We start from the raw sequence: 20,153 nt of genomic DNA, 5'->3' as shown, positions 1-20,153 counted from the left end.
TCATTTAATCCATATTTTATAGAAAACAGATAAGAATTCAGGGCGCTACAACCATGTTTATGACAGAATCCTGCTTATACTGCATTGAAATATGGCTTTGTGGACATTATTCAATGCATAGTAATGGCGCCCGAGGATCGTCATCAGCTACCGTGGCTAATATGCAAAGTCCAGTCCAGTAATATACCAACTTCCAGAGCATTAGCTGTACTACAGGTTCACTATCCGAAGACTTTCATCGACACTATTGTTTTTATTTATACATCAATGACCCATATAACTGCAACTGAGGAGAAATTATGAGAAAAACAATGTCAGTATCAGAAGTTTAATGCAATAACAGAAACATCTCCAAAATTATTTCCAAAATATTATAAAATATCACAAACATTTGCTTAATTACTCAACGAAAGCTAGTTAAGGAACAGGCATTAGTTCTCTCTAACAGCAGAGCCTTGGATCATTTTCATTTTCAGTGATTCTTCTTCAAGCCTCTCTGTTTGAGGACGTTCCTGAGAAGCTTCCAGCTCTGGGTCGGTCAAGGTTCTGAGGAGAGTTACTCAGAAATCTCACAGGTCTTTGATTCCGGTTTCAGACGATAAGGGCAGGAAGATACAACTTTTCCACTGGCACACTGTTCTATGACAAGTAAACACTGGATTATTTTATTTAATCCAGTAAACATCCAGAAGATCCATGAAGAAAACCCCATTCTGCAGGTTGTCAAACCTCCACATGAACCGGTCTCGTTGCCTTCAGTTCTGATGCAGTCGGGCTTCAGGTCTGCAGCTGCATGATGGATTTCCGTTTTTTTGGGACCTTCTTCAGATTTGGTGATCGACTGTCATTCCATTGTATTAGGCCTCTGGATCCACGATGATGCATGTCGCCTGACACAACGTCCTTATCGTTTGCAATAGAGGTTTTCCCTAAAGCCTGGAGGGAAACAACAAACAGTGTCTAAACATATTCCTGCCAAACACACAGTCTAACTTAGAGGAAATAAAGCTCAAACAATAAATGTTGGACCTTATTCTCAGCCAGCGCCTGTTTAGCCATGTAGTGCTCCCTCTTCATCTTAAGCTCCACGTCTTCAGGGATGTCAGGAACTATCAAGTCGATTAGTCGGTGGATGAAAAAGACCACATGCTGAGGTACAAAGATGGTGAAACACACATCATCAAACCCAGACATGCAACATCTTCTTTCACTCACATCTCATGGATCTCTCCCTCTACTCAGAGCTTCACAAGTGAAGGTTCATGAAATGTACAGATTGTGAGAAACACTGACCTCAAAGATGATGACACAGCTAAGTCGTATAACAAGGAGTTCATAGAACTCCGGCAGGTAGTCACCTTTCTCATCCCTGATACCTCGATACCTGCAGCAGACGAAAAAACCGACATCAAGATTGAAACCTGCAACCATTGGGAGGAAAACAGTGTTGGATGGATGGATGGATGGATGGATGGTTGGTTGGATTAATGGATGAATGGTTGGTTGGATGGATGGATGGAAGGATGGATGGATGGATTAATGGATGGATGGATGGATGGATGGATGGATGGATGGATGGATGGATGGATGGATGGATGGATGGATGGATTAATGGATGGATGGATGGATGGATGGTTGGTTGGCTGGATTAATGGATGGATGAATGGTTGGATGGATGGATGGATGGATGAATGGTTGGTTGGATGGATGGATGGATGGATGGATGGATGGATGGATGGATGGTAGGTTGGATGGATGGATGGTTTTATGGATGGATGGATGGATGGATGGATGGATGGATGGATGGATGGATGAGGTAAATGCCATGGACCTTTGTTTTTCTCTCAACCTCGTGCCATTACCTGCAGGAGATGTTGTGTTGCTGCTGGATGTAGCTCTCTGGGGCTGTTGACAGGGTGAAGTTAACGAAGCCGCTCAGGGTGCTGTTTCTGGTGTAACGGTAGTACAGCCGAGGCACAAAGGACGAGGTGAAGGCAATGAGAAAAGCCTGGAAACAGATTTTGGGGAAGTTTTTTCCATCTCTCAGGAAAGCTGCTCCTGATCAGGACTGGAGACTCACGTTGCTGATGACGGCTATGTGTGTGATGAACTGCAGGATGGGAAACCAGATGCCGATGTTCTGAGCTCGCTCCACCACCGGGCGGCGGTATTGAGTCACAAACTTCTGAGCATCCAAACGGATTTCCACCCAGTTGTTCATGAGAGCGAAGAGAGGAGCGAGAGGACACGCCGCCACAAAGATGGTGATGAAACCAAACTGAAGCACTGAGAAGAGCAGCACTAGATTTCAGAAACAACCCACAGTCATGGAGGATTCTTTTATTTTGGAGCAAACAGAGGTTTTGGTTACCCATCTCCAGATATTCACCGAAGAGTCCCTCACAGACCAGCAGGTCGTGATCTGCCTCCCAAGGAGAAACGTTCATCATCGTCTGAGCCTTGTTCGTCAGGAGAGGATGCATTTTGTTTCTCTGCCACCACACCTTAACCTTCCTGCCGAAACAAGAAGCCTTCTGCTTCATGCGTCTTGCAGTCTAGTCTGAAAGCTGTTGTCAGACTCTTTTGGAACTTGATTTACATAAAGTCTCTGTAAAGTTATCAAATCAATACTCTTCCAATTTCTCCACTATTGGAGTAAGTAGGACTTAAAAAATGTCCAAATCGTCTTGAAAAAGGGCGACATTAGCACATATTTTTTACTTGTATTGTGCTTCATCAAATCCAGATGACCTTGAAGCTCCACAGTATATTCAGTCATTCACAAGCTGATTGTGATAAGCTACTGCATTGTAGCCACAGTTTGCTTTGTGGCACCTCCGGCCCTACTGACCCACCACCAGATGCCAGCAGGCAAGGCTATGCCTGACCAAATCAAATCCAAGTCTGTAATTCTGCCCACTGAGGGACCTCTGTGTCTGGACCTGCTGTTTAGCCTCAGTGATGCAGGTGGATGCTAGTTCTGGATCGCTGAGTTTCTGTCAGAAAAGAAAAGCTCTGAACTTTTGAAATTTCATTAAGATGTTTCCCAATGTGCAGCACTTGGCCTCCTTAGCAATGGATTGTGTTTCCCTCAGTTTCCCTCGTCATTATTCTGTAGATGATATTCCATCATGCATCTCGTGCCTCGTTTCCAATGAGTGGTATTGCATGGGTCGGTGTAGTTTGCTATGCTATTTTGTCTGTTTCTATGTTAAAATTGGCTCAACAAGCTGGAGAAGTGTTGATCAAACACTCAAAGGACCCGTACTGCACCATTCCTGGGCCCCCTTCAGCTGAAGGTCCAGAGGACGATGGTACAGTTAGGGTGACACAACAAAGTCCAGTGACTGGGAGAAAGAAAAATGTCACTGCTTGCAACAATCAAGAGAAGTATTAATGTGTCACATTTGTCATCACACTGGTATGATACCTAGTTAGGCATTTGGGCTTCAGCCGCCTGCCAGAGAAAGATAAAAGATATCACCACATCCAGACAATACCTCAAGCTGGATTTGTCTGGAATTACTCTACTATTTTTAAACTGGTTTTAATTTTAACCTCACTTCTCACTTACAAGCTGTTTTAGATACCACGGGTTTAGCTTAGCTCCTCTGTGGCGCTGCTAACTAAACTAAATCTGGATTTATATTTTTTGGGATCTACAAGGACGTGGAATGCTTGTTTAAATTCCTCTGACTTAAGACATTTCTATTGATGGTGTGTTGTTTGTGTGGCTGTGTGTGTCATTTACGGGGAGATGAACTCCTCGATGTTGTTGATGATCTGTTTTCCCACCATGATGATCAGCAGCTCCTGAGCCAGGTCAATAAGACACCCGCCGACTCCACACTGGAACACAAAACCCGGAGACAAGAACATCATCTTCTTCATTTACGCTGACTGCCTCTGGAAAAAATCCAACTGTTGGAGCTTTTTGTCCATATGAGTTATGATGCCACATCATTTGAAATGTCCAGGAGGCAAACCCAGACATCACTTAGGCTACATTCACACTGCAGACCTGAAAGTGTCTCACATGCACAGTAGAGGGCGCAATAACATCAGACATAGAGAAAGTTTTGCCAACCGCCATAAAAAAGTAGTGGTCAGAATCTGCGCATCCTGACCTCGGATGCTAACGGCGGAGCATATCTTACGTATTTTGAAGCTGTTGTCCAACGGAGCCACATTAACAACTTAATCCTCATTATTGTCCACCATGGTTGTTGTTTCTCTTCCAGCTTGCGAGTATCAGGACACAGAGTAATGATATTTATGGAGTATCATGGACCTGGCCTTTAGGATTCAGGTCACATTTGAAAAGACTGCATACGCATCAGCTCTCATATTGGGTCACTTCGTGCTGCAGTGTGAATGCAGCTTTACTCCAGCAACATTCAGTCGGAGGATATCCACTGAGCGGTACGACTCAGGTCCGTTTGGTTCACTAGTTTGTCTGTTTCCATTGGCCCATGCTGCAATATTCCTGAGCCCGTTTCTGTTGTAGGCCCTAAGGACAATGGTACGGTCCAGTTTTGAGGATCTATTGTCTATTGATTGGGGGACAGAAAGACATCAAACATCACATCCATCATCGCACTAGTATGATGCATCGTTATGGATTTGGGTTTAACCCGCATGCCCAATAAGAGTCCAACTGACCCTTGAAATGGTTTTCTAAACGGGCTGGACCATAAAACAGCATTGACCCATGCTGTAACGGTCAGGGCATTCATTGGCCCTTCAGAAAGTTCTGGATCAGTCCGAGAGTCTTAACCCAGTGGGATGGGCCTGGAAAGCCTCCAAATGAAGCCCTCCACAGGAAGTCTCCTAATCAGATGGACACCAGTGAATGAAGTTCTGATCCATCTATCCTCAAGAACCTCAGGATGCTTAAAGACTTTCTCTTGAGGTAGATTCATCCCCTAACATGACATTTGCAGGCAGCCTCTTGAAAAATGATTTTCTCATTAAGGAAATATCTGTCTTTCTTTCAAACATTAACAATGACAAACTCACATCTTCATTGCGAATTCCAAACAGAGTGTTGTACATTCCAGGGTAACCAACAAACCTGAAGAGACACCAACAAACAAGATCGTTAGGACAAACACAGGCCAACTCTGGAGAAAATCAAACAACTTTAGCATTAGAAGCAGAACCACTTGATAAAAATGTTCCACTGAAGAAGCTTAGAGGCCTGTCGCGATTTGCTGGAGCAGCTCTCACCTGCCTTTGAAGAAGGCAATGTAGACTGGAGTTGAGTAGAAGTTCACAAACTGGAATATGAAAACTTTGAGGATGAACATGTCTTCATATTTGGTTTGAGTGCGATGCATCTCTGAATGGCAATAAACACACAGGAACAGTCGTGCATGAAGACGGTGAAGACTGAGAGGTTTCCTCACATGAACACCTGATAACTGCTCACTTTGAAAAATCAATTTCATCATTAAATCCTGTTTAAGCAGAAAGGAATGACTACGATACTCACAGCTTTTTTACTTTGGCTCAGTAGGATTGATTTTAATTGAGCATTGATAACTTTAAATTATTATTATTGGTTTTGCTCTTTTTCTGTTGTTGCTGCATTCTTTAAACTGTCAGTAGATAAATGGTGCAATAAAACCCATTTGTCACACTCTACATCCGAGAACAGAGACTCACCCCAGCGTGTGAGGATGTCGGCCAGCATGGTGTAAACCTTGGACAGCATGAGGATAACAAGCAGGTTCAACACTGACCCTGAGAGGCTGGCTATCATCACAGCCTGAGAGCAGAAATCAGGTAAAGCTCATTCAGAGTTATTGACAGGATCAGAACATAAGGTGTCCCTCAGGGCAGCGTACTCAGGAACCTGCACTTTCTGTGCAGATTGTGAAAACATCTGAAGGAACGCCGCAGTTATTGGACTCACAGATATGCCGAAGAAACTGTTAGTTCTAACTGTCTTGTAGATGACGACACTGATGATGGTACGATACAAAATAATGGCAATGAGGAACATCAGGACCACTGCAACCTGCACACAGGAAAGTCAAGGTCAGCCTCTTATTCTCACCTTTATTTGGTGCTATGGTGCAGTATCTTACTGTAAAACTCTTACATCCTATTATTATTTATTTATTTATTTGTTTATTTTTGCATGCTCACTCCTCAGATTGTAGGTTTTTCACATTTCCCATTCAAGATGGCCGTTGTTTTTGAGCTTTTTAAAACAATTATTTTCATAAAGTTGTTATCCATTTTCATGACTTGGATTAAATTTATGTCACATCACATGTTTTCGACAATAGCCATTCAATTTATGTAACTTTAATGGAGCAACATTTATTAAAATCAGATGACTGAACTGAAACAGGACTGAGTCTCAGCTCAGTCGTAACTAGAAGGAGATGAAGATGAGAGACAAACTGAGAAACAATCGTCTTTATAGTTAGCAAATTTTTTTTGCTGTACTAATGAAGACAAAACCATTATTATTAGGATTACGCTGAAGATCAGGAGAGTTACCATGACAATGATGACCATGCATCCAGTCACAGTTCTGCGGAAGCGTTTATTCTCAGGAAAGTAAGGTTCCTCGGCCCCAGTGATCGGGTTCCTCGTGGTCATCGGCGCCATGGCCGAGAACTCTGGACGCGGACGCTCCTGTTCGGGGAAGGAAAGGACTTACAGAAGCTTCTGGAAAGTGGAACCATTTTAGAGCGAGGCATCACGGCATCTAACCTCAATGTCCTCCAAGTCGGTGCAGTCCCAGCGGTGGGAAAGAGTTGAACAAGTTCTCTTCCAGTACTCCAGGAAGGTGACGGCCCACAAAGACATGAAGAAGCTGAGAAACACTGTCCCCCAGTTGTCAAACAGGAGACCCGCCTGCAGAGACACGAAGGACATGCTGAGGGGAGCAGTGGCATCCAAAACACTGGAAATGCTGGGAAATCACAGTGTTGGAGTCAGCATGAAACATAAACACAAAGCTGCATTAGAAACATTAAATCAGGCGTGTCAAAAGTTACGACCCTGAGAGTGATTGTGTGGCTGAAAGAGACAAACTTGGCCTGCCTCCAGTTCAATGCAGTTCAGTTTAATTCATTTATTTAGCTCCTCTTCACAACACGCATCATCTCGATGCGCTCGACAAAAAAAGGTCAATTTAATCCAATAAACAATTTCAGTTGATCCTAATTATCAAACATTTCATTAAGTTTATTATTCAATTTAGTATAAAAAGTTTTTTATCTAAGGAAACCCAGGAGAACGTTGAAAACCCAACGCTGAGAGCCAATCAGCTGAGCAGCAGCAGACAACTGGTTAAAAGTTAATAAAAATGCCGATAAGAAATGAAAACTCTTAGTTCTGACAATAACTGACCCCTTCGCTGTTTAGGCCCGACTGAGGCTGCTTCAAGGAAAGCAAGATGGCTCACAGGTACCTTATAGGTGAAGCAGATGCTGGAATAGTTCCAGGTGGAGCAGATGTCGCAGAGAGGACACATGATGAAAGTGTCTTTGCTCTCGCACAGCTCCTTCCTGCAGGTACAAAGAACATCTTCTGTAGAAACTATCAAGGTTTTTGTTTGTGTGGTGAATCATTTTCACCACAGCAATTGGGATTCTTGCAAAAACATAAAGCCTAAACAATAAAAGTGGAATTTGTTCTTACGCTGGGACATCGGAGGACACAAGCACAAAACCCAACAGGAAGATCAGAGTTCCAATCAGAGAAGCAGGCAGCAGCCAGGCAGTGTAGAAACCTGCAGACACCCACTGACTCAACACCGAGTAGGATTACAGTCATGTACTCTGGGTTAAATCTGCCTTCTGAGGAGAGAATTGATTGAAATCATTTAAAGTGGTGCTGTTTTGTTTTTCACTTAAAGTTAATAGATTACTGAGAGCCACGCTGCACACGTCCCTGAGGAACTCCTCATCCTACAGAAAGTCTAAGACTAGTTAATGTAGACCGCCTTAAAGGATTACAGGAAAATCTGGATCACAGCAAGGAAAACGGGGAAAGACAATCTGGACCGGATCATTTTAAACAAGACATGAATTACCGATCCATGCAAAGTAGAGAGCTATCTTTTCCCCAAAATACTCCCTTATGTGGTCCAGAGGTTGGTAGCGTCTCCAGCAGGACCACTTGGACCAGAACTCATGCAGGATCTGCCTCAGTCCTAAAGACTTTAGGGGCACTGGGTCGTCCGGCATCCTGTAGTCCCCCTGCAAACAGAGTTGACATTGTAAAGGTTCCTCTAAGCCATTTTAAACGTGCAGGAATGTCAGGTTCAGACCTCGTGCAGTGGGTACGCTGCCGTGAAGACTTCCTCACTGATCAGCCGGTCGATGCCCACCTCGCCCCGGTTCACAGAACCGTACGGAGTTCTGGCCAGGATCTCATACAGCTGCAGAGACACAGAGAAACGTTTTATGTTGAGTTTCTTCCTCAACTCAAACTGTTACAAACTGAAAGAGAAAGATGAGGAACACCAGGACATGCCCCTGAGGAACTTCTCAGTATTTTATGTTTTATGAGAAAAACAGCTTCTTTCGATTTATTAAACAAAACACGACTAATTGAAATTGAAAATATTTTTAAAATTATTTAATTTCCTGCCAAAAAAACCAAACATATTTGAGGATATTTCCTGTTTTCAACATGTTTTTCTTTTGTTTACGCCATTGCTGCTGATTTAGATGCAGCGTTTCCGTCTCATCCATCTTGTTTTCATATTGAAAACAAGATGAAAACAATCCATTTTCTAACATCCATTTTCTAACACCTGGTCCCCAGTGGGCTCAGCAGGGTGCAGGCCAGAGGCGGGTCGCCCTGGACAGGTCGCCAGTCTGTCGCAGTATTGAAAACACGACATACTGATTTCTTTTGAAATAACATATATTATTAGGATATTATATCATTAATTTAAAACAACATTAATTGTCAATAACAATTCAAAATGTTTAGGAGTTTAAGGACATTTGAGAGGGGAAATGCTTCTTGTATCCTTAAGATCTTAATTATTAAGAAATAACATAAAAATATTTAAGCAATTTTTCTAAATGATAGCAATATTCCAACTTTAAGAATATACAGTTAAATGTTAAATGCAAAGAAAAATCAAATAAAAAAAAATCATAATCTAACATCTGTGTTTTTAGCTTCGTTTGTCAAATACAGCCCCCTACAGGTCAGACGAAGTACTGCACCCTTTAATAATCACTTCATTCTCTAAAATTAGTTTATTGAAAACAAAGTAACTTTATAAAAAGCCAGACAGAAAAAACACTCAGATTTTATGTACAGCAGCAACATTATGCCCATTTTCAGCTCTCTGCTCTGGATTCATGCTCCTGTTTGGGGTTGATGGTTCAATTTCTGAAACTGGTTTCCTGCAGCGTTTCCAGCTCTGTTTGTGTTAGACTCTGAGTGTTTGCAGAAGGAGGCGTTGCTCTCTGCAGGATCCGTCTGTTGACAGATACATCCTGGATCTGAGGCTGGATGAGCAGCAGCCTGGGTCCTGGTGATGGGACTGGAACCAGTTCACAGAGTCCAGTTCACTGGAGCTCTGCTGGAGTCTGAGTGGGATCTGAACTGACAGCTATTGCTGCAGCTGGAACTGTTTTTATCTGGGTTTGGCTGAAAATTCACCAACTGCCCAAAATTGTCTCCTGCTTGATTGGATTTTTATAGAATCAAAAGTATTTGTGACCAAGCGGCTCTACAGCGCCCCCTACAGTGAGATAGGACAAACTGTTCATTGCATAAATCTGAAACTTGGTACATAGGTAGAGGCCCCCCCAACTCCAGAAAATAAAGTCTCTTATGGATTTGCCCTAAAATATACAGGAAGGCGGCCATTTTGGGTCACAGGGCAATTTTGGCCATTTTTCTTGCTTACTCAACTTGAATTTTAACAAACTCCTCGTAGGGATTTTGAGCTATCAGCGACATTTTTGGTCAGTGTGCAGTTAAGGGATGGGGGATAAAAGGTTATCAAAATCTCAACTTTTTGAGTATGTTTAGGGGGAGAAGCCAAGCACTGAACTTTGCATACTCGCCAAAACAAAACACTGTAACTCTTACAAAGCAAAGATGAGCTGCACCAAACTTGATCGATTCTGTTTTACCCCCAACAGGAATGCAGTCCAGTTTTTGGTGGGTGTGACTTAATTCCTCCACAGCGCCCCCTGGAAATCTGTTTTTTTTAAATCAGCCCCATACCATGCTTTGACATAGAATGATGTAATTTGGCACTATGTGTCATGTCAGAACCAACTACAAAGTCTCTTGGAGCCATGGTCCAAAATAAACAGAAAGTTGGCCATTTTGGATCAAAACCACCGTCCAGAACAGGAATATTTAGTTAATTATCCATCCATCCATCCATCCATCTTCTTCCGCTTATCCGAGGTCGGGTCGCGGGGGTAGCAGCTTCAGAAGGGAGGCCCAGACTTCCCTCTCCCCAGCCACTTCTTCTAGCTCCTCCGGGGGAATCCCGAGGCGTTCCCAGGCCAGCCGAGAGACATAGTCCCTCCAGCGTGTCCTGGGTCTTCCCCGGGGCCTCCTCCCGGTGGGACGTGCCCGGAACACCTCACCAGGGAGGCGTCTAGGAGGCATCCTGACCAGATGCCCGAGCCACCTCAACTGGCTCCTCTCGATGTGAAGGAGCAGCGGCTCTACTCTGAGTCCCTCCCGGATGACTGAGCTTCTCACCCTATCTCTAAGGGAGAGCCCAGCCACCCTACGGAGAAAACCCATTTCGGCCGCTTGTATCCGCGATCTCGTTCTTTCGGTCATGACCCAAAGCTCATGACCATAGATGAGGGTGGGAACGTAGATCGACCGGTAAATCGAGAGCTTCGCTTTTTGGCTCAGCTCTCTCTTCACCACGACGGACCGGTACAGTGCCCGCTTGACAGCAGACGCTGCGCCAATCCGCCTGTCGATCTCCCGCTCCCTTCTTCCCCCATTCGTGAACAAGATCCCGAGATACTTAAACTCCTCCACTTGGGGCAGGACACCCCCCCTGACCCGGAGAAGGCACTCTACCCTTTTCCGGCTCAAGACCATGGCCTCGGATTTGGAGGCACTGATCCTCATCCCGGCCGCGTCACACTCGGCTGCGAACCGCTCCAGCGAGAGCTGCAGATCACGATCTGATGAAGCCAAAAGGACCACATCGTCTGCAAAAAGCAGAGATGAGATCCTAAGGCCACCAAATCGGATCCCCTCAACACCTTGGCTGCGCCTAGAAATTCTGTCCATGAAAGTGATGAACAGAATCGGTGACAAAGGGCAGCCCTGGCGGAGTCCAACTCTCACCGGAAACGAGCCCGACTTACTGCCGGCAATGCGGACCAGACTCTGACACCGGTCATACAGGGACCTGACAGCCCGTATCAAAGGGCCCGGTACCCCATACTCCCGGAGAACCCCCCACAGGGCTCCCCGAGGGACACGGTCGAACGCCTTCTCCAGGTCCACAAAACACATGTAGACTGGTTGGGCGAACTCCCATGCACCCTCCAGGACCCTGCCGAGGGTGTAGAGCTGGTCCAGCGTTCCACGACCAGGACGAAAACCACACTGCTCTTCCTGAATCCGAGGTTCGACTATCCGACGGACCCTCCTCTCCAGGACCCCTGAATAGACCTTGCCAGGGAGGCTTAAGAGTGTGACCCCTCTATAATTGGAGCACACCCTCCGGTCCCCCTTTTTGAACAGGGGGACCACCACCCCAGTCTGCCAATCCAGGGGAACTGCCCCCGATGTCCATGCGACATTGTAGAGTCGCGTCAACCAACACAACCCTACAACATCCAGAGCCTTAAGGAACTCCGGGCGGATCTCATCCACCCCCGGGGCCCTGCCACCGAGGAGCTTTTTAACCACCTCGGCGACCTCGTCCCCAGAGATTGGAGAGCCCAACCCAGAGTCCCCAGGCTCCGCTTCCTCAGTGGAAGGCATGTTGGTGGGATTGAGGAGGTCTTCGAAGTACTCTGCCCACCGGCCCACAACGTCCCGAGTAGAGGTCAGCAGCACACCATCCCCACTATAAACAGTGTTGGTGCTGCACCGCTTCCCCCCCCTGAGACGCCGGATGGTGGACCAGAATCGCCTCGAAGCCGTACGGAAGTCTTTCTCCATGGCCTCTCCAAACTCCTCCCACGCCCGGGTTTTTGCCTCAGCAACCGCCCGAGCCGCATGCCGCTTCGCCCGCCGGTACCCATCAGCTGCTTCCGGAGTCCCACAGGCCAAAAAGGCCCGATAGGACTCCTTCTTCAGCCTGACGGCATCCCTCACCGAAGGTGTCCACCAGCGGGTTCGAGGGTTGCCGCCGCGACAGGCACCGACAACCTTGCGGCCACAGCTCCGATCGGCCGCCTCGACAATGGAGGCACGGAACACGGTCCACTCAGACTCCATGTCCCCCACCTCCCCCGGGACGTGTTCGAAGTTTTGCCGGAGATGGGAGTTAAAGCTCCGTCTCACAGGGGATTCCGCCAGACGTTCCCAGCAGACCCTCACAACACGTTTGGGCCTGCCAGGTCTGACCGGCTTTCGCCCCCACCACCGGAGCCAACTCACCACCAGGTAGTGGTCAGTGGACAGCTCCGCACCTCTCTTCACCCGAGTGTCCAAGACATACGGCCGCAGCTCCTCCATGGGCTGCCACCTTATCGTGGTGGAGGGGTTTGAGTGTCCCAATGATCCTAGGAGCTATGCTGTCTGGGGCTTCATGCCCCTGGTAGGGTCACCCAAGGCAGACAGGTCCTAGGTGAGGGACCAGACAAAGAGCAGCCCAAAGACCCCAATGATGAAGGAAAACTTTGGACTTGGTGTTCCCTCGCCCGGACGCGGGTCACCGGGGCCCCACTCTGGAGCCAGGCCTGGAGGGGGGGCACGATGGCGAGCGTCTGGTGGCCGGGCTTTTACCCATGGAGCCCGGCCGGGCTCAGCCCGAAGAGGAAACATGGGCCCACCACCCGTGGGAGGGGCCAAAGGGGTCGGGTGCAGTGTGGGATGGGTGGCAGCAGAGGGAGGGGACCCTGGCGGTCCGATCCTCGGTTGCAGAAACTGGCTCTTGGGACGTGGAATGTCACCTCTCTGGTGGGGAAGGAGCCGGAGCTAGTGCGTGAGGTCGAGAGGTTCCGGCTAGAAATAGTCGGTCTCACCTCGACGCACGGCTCTGGTTCTGGAACCAGTCTCCTTGAGAGGGGCTGGACATACTTCCACTCTGGAGTTGCCCAAGGTGAGAGGCGTCGGGCAGGAGTGGGCATACTTGTTGCTCCCCATCTCGGCGCCTGTACGTTGGGGTTTACCCCGGTGAACGAGAGGGTAGCATCCCTCCGCCTACGGGTGGGGGGACGGGTTCTGACTGTCGTTTGTGCTTACGGGCCGAACGACAGTTCAGATTACCCACCCTTTTTGGAGTCCTTAGAGGGGGTACTGGAGAGTGCTCCTCCTGGGGACTCCCTTGTTCTGCTGGGGGACTTCAACGCTCACGTGGGCAATGACAGTGAGACCTGGAGGGGCGTGGTTGGGAGGAACGGCCCGCCCGACCTGAACTCGAGCGGTGTTCTGTTGCTGGACTTCTGTGCTCGCCATGGATTGTCCATAACGAACACCATATTTAGTTAATTACTTTTACAAATTCAGAGCATACATAGAAAGTCCAGAGGATACTTACTTACTTACTTATGCTTATCTAGCAATCCTGAACAGGAGTATATAGTTTATATACTTTGGATCAACATTACTAGATTCTTTTTCTTTTTTTGCTCTTTTCTTTGGTTTGTTATTTTGTTTGTATTTCCTTCTAATTCATGCAAAGCACTTTGAATTACCTTGTTGCTGAAAATGTGCTATATCAATCAAATCACCTTACTTTACCTTTTGTCTCTTTTAGACATGTTGCTCCTCCTACAGTTTTTCACATGCAGACTTTAGCCTTTTCTGAATGTGGTTAACTGTGCTGTTAACCACAGCACTGACTCAGTACTGACTGAATTTAACTTATTCTGTGGATGGTTTGATCTGAAATACCGTCTGGATGAGACAGTAAGGTAACCTGCTAGTAACTTCAGGCTCAGTTGAATATCATCTGCATATGATGATACAAAACGCAACAACAACAACGCAAAGAAGAGCATTTTTTTCCCACGAAAAACAAAAAGGGCCTGAACTCACCACTTTGTGTCTCTGGGTGGTCTTAAAGAACGTCTCTTTGTTGTCACTTCCCAGGAACCTGCAGACAGAGGACAGGTGATGCTGCAGCAGAAACTAGTCTGGTCCCAGACTGAGGACGGAGACACTGCGGACCTCTCCAGCTTGTTGGTCCTGAACTGACAGGTGTAGTAGTCAGGTGGTTGGTTGGGGACGTTCTGGGACAGTGGACTGGAGAGGGACAGCTTGGACAGGAATCTTTCGGACCAGTTAGTGATTGGAATGGTGACCACCTGCAGGAGGACGGAGGACATGCTGAGAGGATGTCCACTAGAGGCAGGACAGCTGCCTGGGAGGGTTTTACCTGGAGGGGCGCTCTGAGACTGATCTCCTCAGCGTAGTAACAGAGGACATTCCAGGGGGCGCTGAGGAGGACAAAGTGGATCTTCCTCCTGACCTGGGAGACCACCCTCTGTGGACAACAGGACAGAACCATCAGAGCGATGCTGATCCCACCAACCCCACAGAAACTCTACAGGACACAAAGGCACAAGTGAATGTTTGGCACAGCAAGAAACAGAACGCCGCCACGGTGGTGGAGGCCTCATGATGTGGGCTTGGACCGGTTTACCTCTCTTTACAAACATTTATGGCCTTTCTGTTTCTTGAACTGTTTACATTCAGGCATCACATTTCTCATCACAGCCAATCAGAGGCAGCCGTTTCACTCACATGTCGCTCTGTTTGGGTTTGACTTCACTCTCAGGTGTGTTTGTTTTGCTCACCTGCTCCTGCAGCAGGCCTACTTGTCTCAGTCTGCTCAGAAACTGTTCCCTCCACTTCTTCTGGGTGGCGCTATTACCTGTGTCGTTTTCATTAGCACCCCGAAGCTCCTCCCACACCAGGACAAAATCTGACCAATCGGAAAACAGCACTCAAACGTTTACTCATGCAGATGGAAAAAGATATTCCTAATTCCTTCATGAACAAATTAATGTTTTAATAACAACATAAAGCTGTAGAATTTCAACAGTGAGCTGATTTACAATATTTTAATCATTAATACTGAAATTGATCTCTCAGTCTTTTTCCAATAAATGATACCTGACAGGAATTCTGGTAAAGTGCTTCAGTAAAATCCGTCTCACCAATTCGAGTCTTTCCGTCTCTGAACACGTTCCTGTCCTGAGTCGCTGCTTTCTGGAAAACAAGAAGAATATTCTGTAAATTAGATTTTCTAATACATGCCATAATGATCACAGACAATACACTGACATCAAGTAAGTGTGAGACAGCAGTGCAGTACAAGTATGAAATACTGCCACCTGCAGCTGAGAGTTAGCAGTCACTTAAACCCACTATTTATGACAATTTTTGTGAAAAATTTACAATGAATTCAAAATCATGCAATAGCGCAAAAAAACCCCAACAAATCGGGTGATTTTGCATAAATTTTTCATAATCACAGGATGACGAAAAACTGGAGGGACTGCTGAATGTAACAACCAGCTGATAGTCCGGTTCTACTGGAACCAGAACTCCATCATCTGCTCCACCTCCAGCTCCTGTGGTTCTGAGTCAAACCAACCTGTTCCCCTCCTGGCCTGTGGGGGCGCTGCACCAAGAACCACTGAAGGAAACCACACAAAAACCTCTGAAGACCCTGAGAGCTACTTCCTTCTTCACCAGATGGAAACAAGATGGAGGCGTCAGATTTTAGCTGACTTGTGGTCTTTAGTCAAAGACCACAAGTTATTTCTCCCGCTAGCACTAAGCTAGCATGTTTGTTTTGGTTGTATTTACCCAGAATGCCCTGCACTGTAGGCCACTTCCTACTTTTGAAGCGGTTTTCGGTCCACTTGGCATTCGAACTGAACCAGAGTTCAAACCCACATTGAGGTTTGTAGGCAGACCAGAGTTTGTTTTGTTGGTCTGTTTCAGAGTTTGATAACACGTTCACACCTCCCCAACCGAAGAAGACTTTCTAGGCAAATGAACTAGAGTTGGATTTAAGCAGGCAACAGTCAACTTCAAATCTTGTTAAAGTGATCTGCCCCCTTCAAGGCTTTATCTGTCCCTCCTTAATAGTTAGCTCATAACATTATAAGCATGACGCATGCTGCTGATTTCACCATTAATCCCCTTTTCACGTGTAGAAATCTCATTTGATTCCTTTTCATCATGGTGTATTTTGGTCTGTTCTCATGAACTCTGATTTTTGTGTCTTTATCGTTGGTAATGATACTGATGACAGACATGTCAGTGATGAAGAAAACAAAGATCTCATTTCCTCACACAGACGTCCTGTTTCCTGCTGCAGCCATGCTGGATCCCAGCTCCTCAGCAGGAAGGAGAAAGTCTCTGAGTAACCAGTTTTCCTCCAGTTCCAAGCTTAATGCTAAGCTATGCTAACCCTGCTTTACTGAGGTCACATGATGCTTATAATGATGAACTTTAACCATATGAATCTTTAAAAACAGAAACAAAGGCTGAAATGGAGGTACGGAGCTCAACTTTGTTTGATTTTTGCATTTTAGATACTTGCATCTCAGACTTTCTTGATATTCCAAGCTTTGACTAAATCATAAAACTAAAACCAATAGAGTTTTCAGTCAGTAACAGGTTCGTCATTGTGGGTCTAACTGGCAGTCAACACCTGAGAGATGGTGCGATTCAGGGTGACTGAATCGCCATCCCTGCTCCAACACACCTGAACCGAAAAGCTGAATCACCTCCTCGGTGAGTGAGCAAGTTTTCCAGAGGCCTGGTCGTTAACCATTCGTCTGATTCAAGTGTGTTGGACCATGAATGCATCTAGAAGTTGCGAAACATCTCTGCTGTGGTGTTATGGTCAAAATTAAGACTACTGTGCAGCCAGCGGTGACTACTTCGTTGTTGCAGGAGGATATGCCCATTCCGAAGCTACTGCTCTGATTGGTGGGCTGGCACCGGTAACTGAGCGGCCGGCGCTGCCCGATGAGAAGAGCAGAAAACTTTGGACAGGCTGAGAGGATGTCGACTGTCAGGATAACAACTAGCATCTCCAGGTTGGTCACCCTCGACTTGTGCTTTTTTATTTAAAGGAAACTTTATCAAGAACAATGGTTGACGTAGAACACTTGTAAGCGACACACGTTGGATCCATTGACACGAGTTTTTTTAGAGAGTATTCTGTGACATCAAGAAGAAACATTGTTTTATACTGAAGTTGGTTTCCGATTGTAGTTACCAATTCGGGCGATTCCACCTAAGTTTTCACTTCCTGGAGCATCTTTAATTTGTCCAGTTTAAAAACTTCAATACTTAGACTCTTCCAACCTGAACTAGGTTATATTTTTAGTGTAATAATTACGTTTCCCAAAAAGTGTCTTTTGTTTTATTATTTAAACTATTAAAATAGTCATAGCTACTCTTGGGTGGAGGCGCCTGGTGGCTGTGGTTCTAACCCCGGTGAACACAGGACCACTGTTGTCTAATTTCTCTAATTTTGACTTTTGGCCATTTTTCAAGAGAATGTAAAGGACAACACAAAACTGTTCCTTTCACTTAGTGGTTGGGTCGAGCCGTTTATTGTCTAACAACTGCGTTTGCTCTTTTTGAATGATAAGGACAACAGAAACTACCTAATGTGTGATCAAAAGTTTACATACCCTGGTGGTTTTGGCCACAGATTCCTGTTGACACAAATGAGTGTGAACAGCTGAGCGAGTTACTGGGCTCCCGACAGACGCTTGTATCTTTCATCCAGGCCTGCACTGACGTTTCTGGTTTCTGAGTCATGAGGAAAGCAAGACAACTACAAAAGCAGCTCACAGACCAGGAATTTAATCTTCTGGACAAGCTGGTGGGAAGAGCTGTAAGGACTGCAGTAGGGAGGGATATTCACCAAACCGACGGCCATTTTGAACAACAGCAGACTCCCTCTTCAATACATAGTTCTCATGTAACGTCAACTTTGTAGTTGACAGCCATCTTGGTAGGCACTAACAGTTCTGACAGTTGCTATGGAGTTGCTATGACAACAATAAACAAGCCACAAGGTTTGAACCAGCTCTAGCATCGTCCCTGTCTAACTTATAAACAACATACAACAGTTATTGGAGAACCATTTTGAGTACTAAACCCTCCTCTGTGACTTGTAGGAACTATGTATAAAGTTTTTATTATATTCTACTTGCTGAAAAATTTTCAAAAAATCCCAAATTCCACCAGGGTATGTAAACTTATGAGCACATTTGTAAATAGGTTTACTGGTTCACTTCCTGCCAAAGGCTGAACACAAGTTAAACATTTCCTGTGTTTAGATTTCCCCACAGCACTGAAATGTAAAAACATTACACTGGGTTATGAATTAGCTTCCAGCAATAGCTTTAATTTCTAATCAGGAAGAACATTTAGCATCTCGGTAGGATAATCGATAATCACTGATCAGAACTCAGGGGCAAAACTAAGGCAACCAGAAGTTCTGCTTTTCACGGAGACAAATGATTCTTCAGTTTTGGTGAGAATGAATCGTCGTCCTTCTGAACGAAGCTGATGTGTTAGTCTGACAAAAACCTTAAGTTCAGCTAAAATAATGTCCAACTTAAAAAGCAGGGACTCGAGCAGGACACCAGGAGGAACTACAGCTTCCGGATGCTGTTTGAATTTCCTCGTCTGTGGTGAATGGAAAGCGGATACCTTGGTGGTACTGCCGTAGTTGATCTCAGAGGTCGTTTCCATGGCAATGAGGGTGCTGCTGTCCTCTATCTTCTCCCCTCTGCTCTTCATCCTCGCTCACCTTTCTCCTCCTCCTCCTGTGGAAACCCACAGACACGCACAATAACTCTCACCTCCCGTCCTGTCGTCTCTTTCTCTCCACCAGGTCTGCCGTCGTTCCGAGTCGCGCTGTTCGGGTGTCTTACCTGATTAAATGAACACTTGCACCGTTTTCCCCAGTAAATTCAGCGCAGCTCAAATGCTGGAGTCGTTGATTCTTCAGCAGAAACACGCAGAGGTTTTTATTCAAAAACGGCTCAGGTCGTGGTTTTAAATTCAGAAACCGTCTAAATGTTCTGTTGCTGTTTAGATTTAATTTTAAATGGAAGCCACTAATTAACGCATGTAGTATCATTTTGATCCTGTGTGAATCAGAGAAAATCCAACAAATTAAAATGATTGTCCTTAATTCCAGCTTAATAATAAAAAAGAACGACTTGAATAAACAATCAAAAATTAATAAAATCTCAACTTGTATCACTGCTTGATCATTGAAAAGTATATAGCGATTAATCACTATAAAAGAATAAATATTTACAAGAAAAACAATTTCCTGAATCAATTTCATGTTTTGCTGTCTTAATAAATGATAAATGATTTTCCTGTTTACACTAAAAGTGAGTCAAAGTGACATGAAGGATCAGTTTCCTCAGGTTGCTCACCCACCAAGCAACCGGTCTGGTTTCCTCTGAGTGGAAACGGTCTGGGTCAGCAACCCAGACCGTGAAGCTCCGCCCCCTTCACACTGACCCCGCCCCCCATTCACACTAACCCCGCCCATATCCAAATCTGACAGTTTTCAGAACAGATCGTACAGTGAGTAACTTTTATATACTAACAAAAACGAGAAAAATGTGCTAAAAAAAACAACAATATGGCATAAGCATCATATTTAAAACAACTATTTTATAAATCATGGCAGGTTTTTTAAATATAAGACATATTCAAGTGATGTGAAATATTTAGTTCAGGATCTAAAATGAACCAGGTGGCAACATGCTGCCACCTGCTGGCGCCTCAGGAGAACTGCAGCGTACCGCTGAATATTAATCATGTTTCTGCAGCTCAAAGCCTTCAGGTCAGAGGTCAGAGGCTTTAGTCTTCAATCTGCTGCAGCTACTTTACCAGTTCAGGAGTCAAAGCAAGCAGGACTCTAAAGATTTTCTACAACGTTTCCATTTCCTCTGAACTCTTGATTTTTCTGTTCATCTCCCACTTTGACTGGTTAT

General features: G+C 45.5%; 1 protein-coding gene across 5 annotated transcripts; it reads right to left on the bottom strand.

The window, feature by feature from the left end:
* Positions 1-312: 312 nt before the first annotated feature.
* LOC116737645 (anoctamin-7-like) lies at positions 313-19,614 on the bottom strand. 5 transcript variants are annotated; one of them, XM_032590954.1, is made up of 25 exons: positions 19,591-19,614; positions 19,071-19,141; positions 18,847-18,962; positions 15,315-15,366; positions 14,952-15,079; positions 14,531-14,638; positions 14,323-14,459; positions 14,191-14,248; positions 8,294-8,404; positions 8,057-8,222; positions 7,663-7,753; positions 7,433-7,529; positions 6,730-6,873; positions 6,514-6,651; positions 5,918-6,022; positions 5,668-5,770; positions 5,230-5,341; positions 5,020-5,074; positions 3,752-3,849; positions 2,372-2,514; positions 2,081-2,286; positions 1,863-2,008; positions 1,294-1,384; positions 1,030-1,149; positions 313-936 (listed from the first exon to the last, which is right to left on the bottom strand). In XM_032590954.1, exons 3-25 carry the CDS (start codon positions 18,934-18,936, stop codon positions 778-780), a joined length of 2,658 nt encoding a protein of 885 aa, XP_032446845.1. In that variant the 5' UTR covers positions 18,937-18,962; positions 19,071-19,141; positions 19,591-19,614; the 3' UTR covers positions 313-777. The 5 variants fall into 5 exon arrangements, with proteins under 5 accessions (XP_032446845.1, XP_032446846.1, XP_032446847.1 ...); XM_032590955.1 differs by lacking the exon at positions 19,591-19,614 and adding an exon at positions 19,535-19,552; XM_032590956.1 differs by lacking the exon at positions 19,591-19,614 and having other exon boundaries at positions 2,081-2,301; positions 2,390-2,514; positions 19,071-19,487.
* Between the last annotated feature and the right edge of the window lie 539 nt (positions 19,615-20,153).

This window comes from Xiphophorus hellerii, chromosome 18 (assembly GCF_003331165.1).
Source record: "Xiphophorus hellerii strain 12219 chromosome 18, Xiphophorus_hellerii-4.1, whole genome shotgun sequence".
Lineage (NCBI taxonomy): Eukaryota > Metazoa > Chordata > Actinopteri > Cyprinodontiformes > Poeciliidae > Xiphophorus > Xiphophorus hellerii.
Note: the sequence above shows the minus strand (reverse complement) of the source record. Positions and strands in the feature narration are given on the sequence as shown.